This window comes from Talpa europaea (genome assembly GCF_964194135.1).
Source record: "Talpa europaea genome assembly, chromosome: 6".
Taxonomy (NCBI): domain Eukaryota; kingdom Metazoa; phylum Chordata; class Mammalia; order Eulipotyphla; family Talpidae; genus Talpa; species Talpa europaea.
Genome location: NC_140072.1, coordinates 91,538,108 through 91,552,920, shown reverse-complemented (window position 1 = coordinate 91,552,920; position 14,813 = coordinate 91,538,108). Strand labels below are relative to the sequence as shown.

Below are 14,813 nucleotides of genomic sequence, written 5' to 3'. Positions count from 1 at the left end.
TAAAAAAATCCATAAAGATTTCATATAAGCAGGAATTGAACAATTAAATACTGTGGTCATCAGTCTTTCTGCCTTGCGGAGTCATAGCTCTGAGCCACAAGTTAAATTGTTTAATCAAGAATGGCCACTAAATAAAAATGAATCATTGCACACCAGGTCTTTTTCATATTATAGTGCAGTTTTCCTTACACCGTGGAATTCATTGTTTTGCCAGTGATATTTCTGTTTTAGTGGGTGATGTCTCGTTTACATAGGAAAGAGAAACCAGGCAAATTTTGCCTATACAGTTATTTAGTATCCACCATGGGACTCAATCTCATTTTAAAATAACCACCACCCCCCTCCCCACCAATGAATCCATTTCACAAGTAGACTTTCTTTATTGTAGAGAACCCATCCTCCTTTCAGATCAAAAGTCTGCCTGTGAATCTTTCCCAGAGCAACAAGGGACTCACGAGGTGGGGATTTATGACCTGTGGATGCAGTGTGTACTAAAATGGTTCAGCTGACCATAGAGCTTCTGGACATCTTTTCTGGCTCCGTGTTTTTCAGATGCCATGTTTTGACACATTAGTAGGTGATGAAATAAATCTCCTGGTTTGCAACTAGCTTTTTGAAAAAACAAAATAGAATTAAAAAACTAAACCGGAGTATTGCAAGTCAGAAAGGATTGTTTTGTGAAACTCTGGTTTCCCTGTGCGCGTGCATGCTGTGTGACAGTGTGCCACGGTATTTCTTACAATGAGTCACTGACAAAGAATTTGGAAAAACACAGCTCTGATTTACTACCAGAGGGAGAGGTCATTTTATGCAATTACTCTTGGAAATCATGCATTTGAACTTAAAGCAACAGCCATGACAACAGAACAGCAGTAACAGACACAGTCAACGTGGTCATGGGCTTGTGAGTTGTCAGGGGCAGAGTTCAGTAGAGTGAAAATGAAAATTCCTGGATTGTTTTCACGACTTGTGATTAGATTCCTGGAATATACCTTAAGCCTGGGAAACGGCAGACCTTCATGGGAGAAGTTCCACATCGCCTGGTGGTGGGTCCAAACTGTAGCCTGGCGGCTTCTGGTTAGGAAGTGGGTGCAGAGGCACACGCAGATCTGCCAGCCTGCCTTGGTGTTGGTGAGGGCCCCTAAAGTACCAGCTGCTGGTCTTGCTAGGGGTGTAACAATGATATGTTTGAGAAAGCTTCTCCTTAAGAGTCACAGACTAAGTCAAGATGTCTCTGCCATTTACTAGCCCTTGGCTCAAACATTTCAAAACTCTCCAAACCTTTGTTTCTCATTTGAACAATGGACATAAGAACTACTTCTACTTTGTGACTTTGCTGTAAAAGTCAAGTGGAGAAACTGATAGCATTTAGCATAACAAATGTGAGTTCCTTCCATTCACCTAGTGTTGCTGGGCCACGGAACAACCATCTAGCAGGAAGGCCAGCGTTACCCCTAGAGTGAGGTGTGCAAGGGGAAGGAATGGGAGCAAGAAGGGAATGGCTCAGAAGCCAGGTCAGAGCTGTAAACAGCCCCCTCCCCTCAGTGGGAGCTGCCGTCCTCCTTCAAATATCCAGGCCTGGGCTGTGATGTCCTTGTGACTTGCCCTGACTCTGGATGCTGCCACTTCACCCCCCCCCCAACCCATCCTGCTCTCCCCCTCAGGGCTGAGGGCAGCTGCCAACTTTGCCAATTTGTCCTCCACTTTAAGCCTGTGACCTTAGTGCTGGAGGAGTCCACCTCTGCCCCCCAGCAGGAAGAGACTGTTGCCGGCCACCCCAGCTCTCTCACCACATGACCATGTGTGACTGTCCCTCAGGTGGAAGATATCACCAACAGCCACGAGGCTGCTCTCCTGGAGATGGAAAATAACCACACGGTTGCCATCGCCATCCTGCAGGATGACCACAACCACAAAGTGCAAGGTAGATCCCAGCCCCATGTGCACGGCGGCAGAGTGGCTATGCTGTGCCAGCCCAAGCTTTCCCCTTCCTCTCTCTTCCTGCCCTTTCCTCTTTCCTTTCTTCCTCGTGTGACCTTTGTGCTGGCTCCAGGATGCAGGTAACTGCTTCTTTCCTCTGAAGCTGTTGCTCTCCCTCTTGCCTGGATTTTGAATTCCTGGGGACCTATAACAGGTGACAGATGCCAACCTGGGTTCTACCCCTGGGTTTCACGGAGCTGATATGGGTGCAGCCTGGGCTTCAGGAGTTTCTCAAGTCCTGGGTGATTCTACTAGGTGGCCAGCTTGACAGCCACCATTCCAGAATCAGCGTGGAAATCCTGGGTTTTATGTGTTATGTGGCCTTACAAAATTAAATGGCAACGCCCATCTGCCTACACTGCTCCCACATTTGCGGTGTTCGTGGAGCCAGAGCGGCATCTGCATGGATCTGGGTCTCCCCCTCTGATCTATCTACCACCTTCACTGGAGGCCTAAGGGGAGTCTCTGAATCTTTCTTTTGACATTTTTGTAACTTCGAATTATCTTTGGGTACTTAAGATTTTATGTGGGTTGTAACAACAACAGCAACATTTGCTAAGTACCGCTAAGATTTTCCTTTGTATAGGCAGCTTTTTACACTTTGAACATGTATTTATCTTAATATAAACAATTTGTTTTTTAATTTCCCTCCCTTCACTTTTTTTCCCAGTTAGCTGATGATTAAAGTATATTAAAAACAATGGAATTTACCAACTGTTATATGTTCTTTAAAAACAATGAAATTTAACAATAGGTTAATGAACTTTTTAAATTTGAGAATTTACATAAATTTTTAATTATTTTTTTGAATGTTCTATGTAACTACAAACCCACTGAACAGTAATCAATATTCACATATTTGCCTCCTTTAGGCACCAGCCCCACCAATTCTGGGAACTATTAGTACATGAAAAAGCCCAAACTGGAGGCAAGAGAGATGAATTTCCTAAGAACTAGTTAAACATCTTGCCTGCATCCTGACAGCATGCCTCACACTGTACCCGTGCCAGTATGTTGAAACTGTTAGTGGAGGGCCTCCCTGCTGGCGCAAGGGGCTAAAGCACTGCACTATGAAGCATTCCAAAGCCTCTGCAGCACAAGTTCAATCCCTGGCCAGTCAGGGAGCAACCCACATGGCACGGCAGACCTCTCCTGTCTCGCCTGCTGCTCCCCTCAGCTGTGAATTTTGGTCATTCTGCCTGTTCTGTTCCCCACTCTGTCTCTGGTGAATCCTCTCACCCCCGCATTTCTGGCCTGTACCCCAGATCTTGTATGCATAAATAAATAAATATTTAAAAGAAAAAAATAAACTGTTAGCAGAAATGGGCCTGGGTTCTGATGCTGTATGTCACCACGGAAAGTCAATAAGCAGAGACAGAAATTGAATCTATAAGTGTTTTTATTTATCAGATCGCTGGTCATTGATCTGTGCAAATGACGGGCATACCATCCTGATATCTCATCTCAAGCTGTCCTTTTTTTTAAAAGATTTATTTATTTATGCATACAAGAACTGGGGTGTAAGCCAGAGGTGGAGGGTGGGTGAGAGGATTCACCAGAGAGAGTGGGAGCAGAACAGGCAGATAGACTGAAACACACTGCTGAGAGGAGCAGCAGGCGAGGCAGGAGTGGTCTACTGAGCCATCTGGGTAGCTCCCTAGCCAGCTGAGGATCAAATTCATGCTGCAGTAGCCAGCGATAGCTTCATAGTGCTGTTTTTAACTCCTGTGCCACCAGGGAGGCCCCAGGATGGCCTTTTTATACTAAGATAGACAAAAATAATCATAAGCAAACAGCCCATCAGAACAGCCTGTCACAATTGATGTTTCTGGTATTCATCATGTTCAGCCCCCAGTTTTCTTGACCCTGGTACATCCTGACCTGCTGATCCTGGTTAATTTCTTCAGACATCATCAGAGCAGGAATCCCAGTTTAAAGCAAAAGAAAACAGGTCATCAGTCATATAGTGTATATGTGCAGCCTGAGCGAGGTGTGTACATGCAGATTCCTACACTAGGAAATGGTGCCATCTCTTCCTCCCTAGCCCTTTATCAGAGCCACCTGGAGACGTATTTTTAATTCTGATGTGTAGAGTTCATCATGGAGATAGCAATTTAATTCCTCTGGGGTACAACCCAGGCATCAAGATTTTTTTTTTTTTTAGTATTTTAAAAGGACAGGTTTATTAGGATAAAAGGGGGAAAAGAAAAAATAGAGGCACCTGAATAGACACAGGTGGGTAAGAGTTGCTGCCATTGAAAGGTACAGGTTTGTTAAAACAGACTCCTGCATGATGCAGGCAGACAGTCTTGGGACAAGAACTGCTGGCTTTGGGATTTTTAAAGTTCCCCAGGTTATTCTAATATGCAGCAAAACTTGAGGTCTGTAGTCTTAGAACAAAGTATTAAGCACAGGACAGACTATGGCCTTAAAATAATGAAATGTGTTATGGGTACAGAGATAAGAGTCTTGGTTTAAACTATCTCTAGAATAGACGTTGAATCTTCATTTAGGGTGTTGGAGTCATCTGAAAATGCCCTAAAACCCATCACTGCACCATAGGAAAATGGCCCCTGGAAAGGGAATGTAAATATAAGCCATGGTGTTGCCTTTTGTGTCTGGATCTTGCTATGAATAGACCTGGCAGATTTTTCTGACTAATGAAATCATATTTAGATACAATATCCAAGGCCTTTGAGTTATACATAATAGCAGGAGAATGTAGGCATATATAATGGTAGCTAAAAAAAAAAAATCATTATTATGGTCAGAACGATGCTCGCAATGACTATTAAAGCTAATCATTTAGACAGAGGAGACAGACCAGAAAGCCACATGGTTTATGTCAATGAAATCAGCACAAACTTTTTTCCTAAATGTAAATTTCAGCTATAGCAATTGTATTTCTTAGAGACCTTTACCATCATTAGTTAAGAGATTTGGGTCAATGAAAACCACAAAGTTTTCCTAATTGCAGCTCATGCCAGCCAGAATGATAATTGTTGGTCTCCGGTTCTTTCCTGTTCTAAGCATATGATCCAGGCTGATTAATGAGACCTTTCCTCCCTCCAGTTACAACACAAAAACAAATTGCTTGTGTAGCCAGAATGTGATGGGCTTTACCCAGCTAATAAGACTGTTCCCATCTGGAGGAAAATAGAATCCATTTGCTTAATAACTCTTACATGACATCTCTTTCTGCCTAACTTGCAAATTATCATTGTGATGACACTTTTCACGAATTAGAATTGTTTCAAACTCTCCAAGAGGAACCAGTTCAATTAGTCCTTCTGTCTAGTATCTTGGCTTTGACTCTTTGCTCAAGCAAATCCTAGAGCTCTGGTTTTCCAAGTGTGGCCCAGCAGCCACCACAGTGTCTTTGCAGATTCAGCTCTGCCCCTTTCACCTGGCATCCATTCCCCTCAAGCCCACGCTGGCAAGATGACTCCAAGCTCCTTGGGCTGCTCCCTTCTTCAGCCCTGATCTGGGCTGCTTCATGGGAAGAGTGATCCTGGCAGAAGAAAATGGAGATTTAACATTGACTACCCAGTTGTTTCACCATCAAGAAAAGTTAGAGCACCAGTGAGTGCTGGGAATAGAGACTGATTTGGCCAGGATGTTGGTACAACAGGGTATAGGCATGTGAACGTGTGTGTGTGTGTGTGTGTGCAAGTGCACATGTGCAAACACATGTGCTCTGTTTGCTTCCCTCCCTTATTTCTGTCCTCTTGACCACTTTCTTTCTCCCTTTCCTATTCTTTCTTTCTCTCCAAATAATGTTAACTAAGTAATATTACATACAATTTCAAACTAATGGAGGAGTCTCTTAAGTATACCAGTGTCCCTAAGTCCCTAGTCTTAACCTGACAAAAGAGTCATGTCTGATCCTTTTTACAAGAAAGACCAACTTAACAATTTGATGTTTTCTTTCCAGAATTGATGTCTACCCATGAACTTGAAAAGAAAGAATTGGAAGAAAATTTTGAAAAGCTGCGACTGTCATTACAGGTTAATATTGCCAGCTCCAAGATCATAATGGTAGCATCGTTTTTCCTGTTCACAAAACATTTATCAAGTACCTGCACATGCTGGGTGCTGTACTAAGTAAGCATTGGCGTATCGAGGTAAATGAGGCATGCTCCCTTTTTTAAGAAATCGACTGTCTGCTCAGAGAGCTATCGTGCAAATAGTGACAGAGAAGCACACAAGGTAACACATACTTGCTCCAAATGATTACCGCCATCAGTGAGTCCTGCAGGACTCAGGGCAACAGCACTGCACTCGCTAGGTTAGAGGAGTAAAAAGCTGTTGGAAGAAAGAGAGGATTTGGGAGGAGAGTTTTCTAGGCAGAGGGAATGGTATAAAGAAGGTTGTAAAGGACAGATGGCACAGGATATATGCTCTGTGCTTTATAAAAGGGACTTTCATTCCCTGGAGGTGGGTAAGATGAAAATAACTTCTCTGCCTCTCACTGTTGACGTCTAGAAAATGTGGGTCTTCACGCCAGAGACCTGCCTGGCTTCTTTCTGACCTTAAGGGGAGTAGGAAGGGTCTCTCAAATCTCATGCACCTCCTTCCAGCTACTTCCAAGACCACCCCAGCCCTCAGAAGGGCTGCCTAGGAAGCGGCATGGCCCCACTTCCACTCCACATCTCATAGTGAGATTATTTTTTTAACTTTAAGGACACACATCTGGAAATTGTGGAAGGTGATTACCATAACTTTAATACAATGGCAGGGATTTTGCGCTTTCAGTGACTCACTTTCTCCTGAAAATTTTCATTGCACAGCACTTGCCTTGCCAAGAAAAGAACGCGGAGTTGTGTCACTGCTATTGAGTGTACTAGTTTCAAATCTGAAAATGGGAAACTGCTGCAGGCCCACCCCCAGCCCATCTACCCAGAGCGCGGTGTGTCTGTGTCATCCTCACGGGGCCTATCTTGAGCAAAGTCACCCAAATCACTTCCTGCACCCCCACATCCCACACCAACAGGTACACCACCCTCAGGGAACACAAACCAGGCACGAGACAGAGAGTCACAACATGAATAGTTACAAAACTCCATCCAGTCCAAAACTAAAAGCCATGAGAGTTTTGTTTACCTGCGTCTGCCACTGATAACGATAGTTGCATACTGCAGGCATTTAGTTACAACTCTCCACGGGCAGGAGTGATGTGGGCCGGGACCACTTGGTGCAAGGAGGTGGCATTTCTCCAGTTAACCTCCCCAGTCTACTGGCACCCAGAGAAACCGGTGTGATAGTAAAAGAGTTAGCTTTGGGTGTAATCTTCACTGCATCTCCTATTCCTAGCTTTGAAGTTGTGGACTATTATGTAAACTCTATAAACCTTTGTTTACTCATCTGCAAAATGGGGATGACAGCAGTTCCTCCCCGGTGGTGTGAGCAGATAAAGAGAGAGAATGTGTGTATACTGGATAGCACTGGCTGGTGTAAGTGCTAATAAGTTGCAGCTATTGCTATTATAGTAGTTTCAAGCATGGCTTCCTTTATTGCTGTCAGCCTTGTCTTTACAATTATCATACACTGGCTTGCTCCTGAGTGGCTTATGTGAGCCAGGTCACCAGCTGGGTCTTTGTGTCTCTTAGTTTGACATAATGGGGGTCCCCCAAGGTGAAAGACACCCTGTCCTGTGGGGTGGCTCAGGCACCCTTGTGTGTCTGTTGAATCCATTTTGAGTAAAGGTGAATAAGGCAGAAAAATCACAATATGACATTTTAGCTCCATCCTCAGTGCAATGTACCTGATGACTTTTCCATTGATTTGTTTGTTAATGGAGGAAGAGAAGCTTGAAAGAAATGCTTCCTCTGACAACGCTGAGAGGTTTGGTATAGAAGCCGTGTAGTGATACTGTCATTTTCATGCTATTTCTAGAAGCAAACTGCTTTAGTGCACTGGGTGTGCGCCAAGCCCGACTGGGGTTGCCCTGGGCTGTTATTTACATTCCCCAGCTCATGGGCTTACAAGCTCTCACTGATAACTATACTGCACTGATGCACAGGAATTTCTGTGTAATGGCACTGTAGGGCTTTTATTTCTTAAACAGGAATTAGAAATAACTGGAAACAACAAAAATGAAAAAGGACCTGCCAAGGATAGTTTGCAAAACAGGGTCTCCTGCCATGAGGAAGAAAGCAGTCAAGCCAGCCTTCCTACACTGCAGTGTTAGTATATAAGATGGCATCATTTATATCCCAGCTCCTGTTATTTGATGCAATGAGGCCAATTCTCTTGCCAGAGGTTTTCATGGGAAGTTCCTAGTCTCTAGGAACTTTTAATGTTACACAGATGGTATCATTGCATAGAGGACTGAAATACCCCACGTGAAAGAGGCACCATCTCTTCACTTCGCTTGGGCATCAAAAGAAAGCCTGTTCTGGCATCGTGGCTGGGCTTCATGATCAGTCATGGCTGGAATTGTCAGGGGGATGGGTCAACGGAAGTACATCTGCCTTGAAAGCCAGGGAAAGGGCTTCTCAAACACGCCTTTCAGCCTCCACAGCAAGGCTGTGCCATAGCTGGTGTGTGCTGGGAGCCAGGCTCAGCAGGCGAGCAGATCTGAACAGGGAGGACAGAGGAGGGACATGCAACCCAGCCATGAGGCCCAGAGAGGCTTAGCAGAGCATGTGAGCTGGGAATGATAGGGAGTCTCTGATGAAGGCACTGCCAACATGAGAGCTGGAATATAAAATAAGGGATGGTGTGAGCAGGGAATATAACATTAGGGGTGGTGCAGCAAGACCCCAGATTGGGAGACAAGTAAAGTCAATGGGGAAGTACATCATGCAGCATTAGAGTATGCACTGCATCTTGAGGGTGGTGGGGTTTCACACAGGGAAATGACAATTCACTTTTGCACTTTCAAAAGCTCCCCCAACTCCAGCATGAGGGCTAGGGGATTACAGTGCATGTGTCAGATCCAGAAAGAGCCAGCGGGATGGCATCAGGTAGAGGGTGTGGGGTCAGGAGAGCCTGTGTATTCCAGGGAGGAGGTGGAGTCAGCAGGATTGATCCCTGACTTGACAATTAGTGTGATTGGAGATGGGGGGAGGGTCTCAGGCAGAGAGAGAAGTCAAAGATGGTTTGACAGTTTCTGGAATGAAACTTACAAACAACAACTGTTCTTTAAGATAGATTCACTGTCCCTTCTAGAGTCAGGGGCTGGAGGCCCCCTGGACCAGATGTCTTTCTTTGCTGATTTGGTGAGACCAGATATTAGTTACTAAATACTTGCCCTTCATAACCTTGTAACTGGGGAGCAGTCGGAAGACAGAGACTTCTTCAGAGGTGCTCAGGGTAGGCCACTGCTGTAACACACACGCGCACACAAAAAAACACAGAGCCCTTCATGTCAGTGTTTCTGTGATGTGTTCTGGACAAGGCCCCAGGATGGGCAAACAGAGGGGAGCAAACTGCTCCCCATGACACCCTTTGTGTGGAGCCCCAGGTGAGGGGAGAACCATGTAACCTCTGGCCTTGCCCTGTGAGGAGTACCCCAGCTGCAAGCTGAGGACAGAGGCAGCGAGAACTGAGGCTGGGAGGCAAGAAGCCTGGCAGGAGGTGTGTGAATGCCACGTCAGAGCACTTCACCTTGGGGGTGGTGGCTTCTTTCAGGGGGCGCCTTTGCACAGCTTTCCAGGCTGCAGAGCCTGCAGTAGACCAAGCTGGATTCTCGTGTCCTTACTTACAGGACCAGGTGGACACGCTGACCTTCCAAAGCCAGTCTCTGCGGGACCGGGCCAGACGCTTCGAGGAGGCTCTGAGGAAAAACACAGAGGAGCAGCTGGAGGTAGCTGTGCTGTCCAGGTGTCCCACACCACGCCCGAAGGCCACCCCCCGCCCCAAGGCATTCCTGCTGAACCTCGCTCAGAAGCCCAGTGGCTTCCTCAGGGTCTCCCCAGGTCTTCCTCAGGGCTTGTTGGAGCTGATCTGCTGCTAAAATGACAGGTGGTCAGGACCTCCCTGGCATTTTAAGCAGGGTCCTGTCAACACCTCTCCTGAGACAGAGCACAGCGTGGGTTTCTCCATCTCCCTGTTACTCTTGCCAAATTCCACACCAGCCACGGTCTCGGAGCTCCTGTGATAAGCAGAACCTGGGGTGCTCCTCCATGGCCAGGACATCCCCCCATCCGACCCCTGGCCCGTTCTTCCCACTTGGGTGTAGACCAGCACAGGAGGCCCCACTGAAGTGTGAGCTATTAGGTCTAAGGGAACTTTTTCCAGAAAAGTTGACAAGCTTCCTTCCCTCTGATGTAGCGTAGCCAGATAAAATACATGACACTGTTAAATTTGAATTTTACATAAATGAATTTTGTAGACTATGAATGTCCCACATGATACTATACTTACTATACTTAAGTTATCTGAAATTCAAACTTAACCAAGTACCTTATTTTTTTGTTGTTTTTGTTACATCTGACAAACTTACTTTGATATTTCTTTTCCTAAAATACCTTTTCTGATTTTTAAACACTTTGCTCACTTCTTCTGCGTGGGCTGGGTTGGGGGGGCCTCTGCATGGTCACAGGTGGGCCTATTAATCCCTACCTGCTTTTTGAATCAAGATGTCTGGTGGCTATTAAAAGCAATGAAGGATTTACTTTCTACCCCCGGTGCCTCCTTTGTGGGGTGAGCTGGTAGTGTCCAGACAGTCCAGCATCCAGACTTTTCAGGGGACGATGGCTTCTCCTCTCCTGTTCGTCAAGGAGCTGGATTTTTACAAGTGTTCCCTGTGGGAACTCGTGGGCATCTTTAGCAGGCAAGGTGGTGAGGGTTTTCTTGCTTTATTTTTGTGCCATTGCCTATTGGGAAGCCTGCTAATGACAGCTAGATTTCACTGATTTCCCAATGTGGGTGAAGCCTGGCCCTAGCCAGGGCCCCTGGTAAGTAACCTGTTGCCCTCTGCCCTGTAGGTTGCATTGGCTCCCTATCAGCACTTAGAAGAAGACATGAAGAGTCTGAAGCAGGTGTTAGAGATGAAGAATCAGCAAATACACCAGCAGGAAAAGAAAATTATTGAGCTGGAAAAACTGGTGAGTAGATCCATTTCCCGGGGAAACACACCACAAGTGGCATCGCTTACAGCATGGAGCAGTGGCCCCTTAACCTACCCATAACTTACAGCCAAGCAGAAAATTCCATAGCTGCATCTGAAGGCCTGTTGTGGGTAGCCAGGAGCTCTGATGCAGAACCTCAGAGGGGGCCTGGTCTCGTGCAGCTCTGGAGCCCTCCTGATTGCCTGCGGATTGCCCGCCCCCTTCCCCCATCTGTTGCTCTGACTTTGCTGCTGAAGTACCATGTCCTCATTCCTCCTGGGGCATGTGTGAGCCACCTGCACCCATGGGCATTCACTGATGTGTGTGCCGGCACTAGGAAAAGCACTTACACACACTTGCTCTTTCAATCTGACAGCAATCCTATGGAGTACACACACATGCACCTGCTTTCACAGATGTGGAGGTGAGGCCTGGGTCCGAGGCCTGTCTCCCTAGCACCAGAGGGGATACCAGTCTAGTGCTCCAGTTCTCTGCCCTCCCAAACTCCTTGCCTTACCTTTTAGTCTGGCTCCCTCAGAACTAGCAAAGGATGCCTCTTTGGGTGAACAGAGTACCCCAGAGTACCCTAGGTACGCCCTAGGGGATACCATCTTGATGTGGACTGTAACCCTAAGGTCTTATATTCTAATCTTTTTTCTTACTATAGTTTTAAAAACTTTTGATACTATGAATGTAGAATGTATATTAGAGGGAATTATAAGATAAACAAAAATAAAATTCACGTAAGTTAGAATGGAGACAGTGGAGTGAGTTGTACTACAGCATCCTGGGTCACATTGGCCACCTGCACCTCACATTAGCCCAGAGCTCCTTGCCACCCAAAATAGGCCAGGGCTCGAGCCAGCGGGGGCTCCCCACTATCCTCCAGGCCGGGGCCTCACATCCAGTTGTTTCGCCACCCCTGCCCCCCACACACAAGTTTTTGGATTTATTTGGCTGTATTTAGCCAGGCATTCTGCAGGCATGCATGACTTCTCATTCCAGAAACACTTCCAAGCAGAGAGCTGATTCAATCACTCCACTTCCTGGAAGCAAAGATAAGGGCTGAGTGAGGTGCCTGGTGAAGAGCCTGGACACAGGCCAGTCCTTTGATTTCTGAGCTTTATTCATGGAGCAGACACACTTTTCTTTAAGGATTAGCTATACTAACAGTGAATCTGTCACATTCTTTTCAAAAAATAATTTATTTCTAAATTTATTTTAGAATGATATTGTATTTTTTAGGTCTCAGGCCTTCAGAGACACACTGACCAATGGCAAGAATGGCATAAAGTTGCAGGAGAATAACAACCATGTTATTTTCTGATAATGAGCCAAGCTGGTCTTGGGCTTTGTGTTCCTGACTGCCGCGGCCTCAGAAGGAAAACATGTGTCCATGTTATATTTACTTCCACCCCACACTAACTCAGAATGCTATGTAGTGCCTGCTTGCCCGCTCAGGGATGCTGACTCGGCACACTTGAAGCACCAGGGGACCGGTTAGCCCAACTCAGTCCTGGTGGTGCTCAAAGATTATCTCTGACAATGGTAAGGCCTAGGGACACTCACTGTAAGAAATGTATTCTACACAAGAAACCAACATATACACACACATGGATAATATATATAAAATTAAGATATATATATATAAAATATTACTTTTACTATATGCAGTACACTCAGGTATTTTATTTTATTTTATTTAAACAAGAAATGCTGCTCATGTCCCTCTAACCTGATCTTACAACCCACTAGAGATTGCAAACTGCAGTTTGCAAACACTGATCTTTTTTTAAGATTTATCTATTTATGCATATAAGATCTGGGGTACAGACCAGAGGTGTGGGGGTGAGAGGATTCACCAAAGACAGAGGGGGGAACAGAACAGCAAGACTGACTGAAATACACTGCTGAGGAGAGCAGTGGGTGAGTCAGGAGAGGTCTGCTGCGCCATGTGGGTTGCTGCCTGCCTGGGGATCGAACTCGTGCTGCAGTGGCTGTGGACAGCTTCATAGGTTGCATCTTAACCCCTTGCACCATCAGGGAGGCTCCCAAACACTGATCTTGATAACCCTAAAAGCCTAGGAGCCTAAATCACTGGTCTATTATCTATCTTAAGGTCTTGCTGAAAACTCTTACTACCACATCCTTTATAGGCAGAAAAGAACATTATCCTAGAAGAAAAGATCCAAGTTCTCCAGCAGCAGAATGAAGATCTTAAAGCAAGGATTGACCAGAACACCGTTGTCACAAGGTAGGTGGCCTCGGTGTCTTCTTACATCGACTCATTTTTCATTTAGCATCCACTGGCCACAAACTTGAACTGAACATCTGTTATGAGCAGGAGTGGCGCTGGATGTGAGGGAGTCAAAGATGAAAGTTTTGGCCATGGTGCTCTAGGGCTTTGCGGTCCAGCTGGCAGGCAGATGTGCAGACCAGTATGTGCAGGGGGGAAGACGGCTGCTAGCATGCCAGGGCTGGGGGCATGACTGCACTCCCTCTGTGCTCCTGTGCTATCCTTATTGTCAGCTGCCACTATTTCAGCCTCCCCGGTGGCTCATCCACACCAGCTCCCCACTGTCCGCCTTTTCTCTTCACCCTTTGGCTTTTGGTCTGTCCCCTGGACACAAGCGCCACCCCTGAGTGGGGCAGAGGGACTGTGAAGCCACTCGGTGTTGGTGGGACAGTTCTGGGAACGAGGTGTGGGCAGGCCAACTGAAAATCATGTCCTGACCTGAATAGTTGGTCACTTCTCCCTTCGTTGCCTGCACCCATTGCCCGATCACTCTTAAATTAAGTGCCTTCCAGGATGATTGCTACTTGATTGTCTCTTACTTGCCCCCTGCAGACAACTGTCAGAGGAAAATGCTAATCTCCAGGAATATGTTGAGAAAGAAACCCAGGAGAAGAAGAGACTGAGCCGCACCAACGAAGAGCTACTTTGGAAACTCCAGACTGGGGACCCAACCAGTCCTATTAAACTGTCCCCCACATCCCCGGTTTACCGGGGCTCCTCCTCGGGGCCCTCCTCTCCAGCCAGAGTCAGCACGACGCCCAGATGACGCCACCCCGCAACTTATGGGAGCTGCGTCTCCTGTCCACCCACTGTTTCCAACTCGAGGAATAGTGACCATAGGCGGGCCGTGGCCGCCCTGCGCGCATGCTCAGTAGCTGCAATATCTGCATCCTAGGCGGAGTCGTCTTCTGATCCCCGTGTAGACTGTCCTGGTGTTGGCACATAGGAAAGTGTTAACGGTAGTGTTGATGTGCAAACGTTTGACCATAGATAGTCAAGAGAAAGAACGAACAAAATTTCAGTTGTTTTTGAGCAATGAACTTTCACTGCAGAATTTCAGGTTAGTTACAAACAGCTCAGTTTTGAATATACATTGAATAATCATTGTGTACTGCACCAATATGTGTGTATATTTAGACAGAGGGATATACACATGCGGCGATTCTGATTTGCATTTTTTATAACACGAAGTGCTGACATATTTTGATGAAGGTCAGCATTTTTCTAACTTGTGCCTAAGAATTATTGGGAAATGAAAATGCATTTCTACCTAGCTTCCCAGGAATATTTCTACCCAAAATAGAAAAAGGAAAAAAAAAAAAAAAGATACAGAGAAGAAGCGCCTTTCAACCTGCCACCAAGTGGTACTCTATTTAACACAAACACCAGCGATTTGTGAACGGTAACTGCCTTTAGAACAATCAGCTTCTTAGTCAACATGATGTGAGGTCACTGTTATTCCATTCACAAATTTTAATTAT

At 46.0% G+C, this 14,813-nt stretch overlaps 1 protein-coding gene across 5 annotated transcripts in view; it reads left to right on the top strand.

Annotated features, from left to right (window-relative positions):
• The window catches only part of MTUS2 (microtubule associated scaffold protein 2), a gene marked incomplete at both ends in the record, with an annotated part of 339,837 nt that extends 325,739 nt beyond the window's left edge, over positions 1-14,098 (top strand). For 4 of the 5 annotated variants that reach the window (XM_084235099.1, XM_084235098.1, XM_084235097.1 and 1 more), the window contains 6 exons: positions 1,819-1,924; positions 5,915-5,988; positions 9,692-9,790; positions 10,914-11,033; positions 13,193-13,290; positions 13,885-14,098. In XM_084235099.1, coding sequence (XP_084091225.1) covers positions 1,819-1,924; positions 5,915-5,988; positions 9,692-9,790; positions 10,914-11,033; positions 13,193-13,290; positions 13,885-14,098 — 711 coding nt within the window. The remainder of the gene's footprint in view (positions 1-1,818; positions 1,925-5,914; positions 5,989-9,691; positions 9,791-10,913; positions 11,034-13,192; positions 13,291-13,884) is intronic. The other variant, XM_084235101.1, reaches the window with a different exon arrangement.
• Between the last annotated feature and the right edge of the window lie 715 nt (positions 14,099-14,813).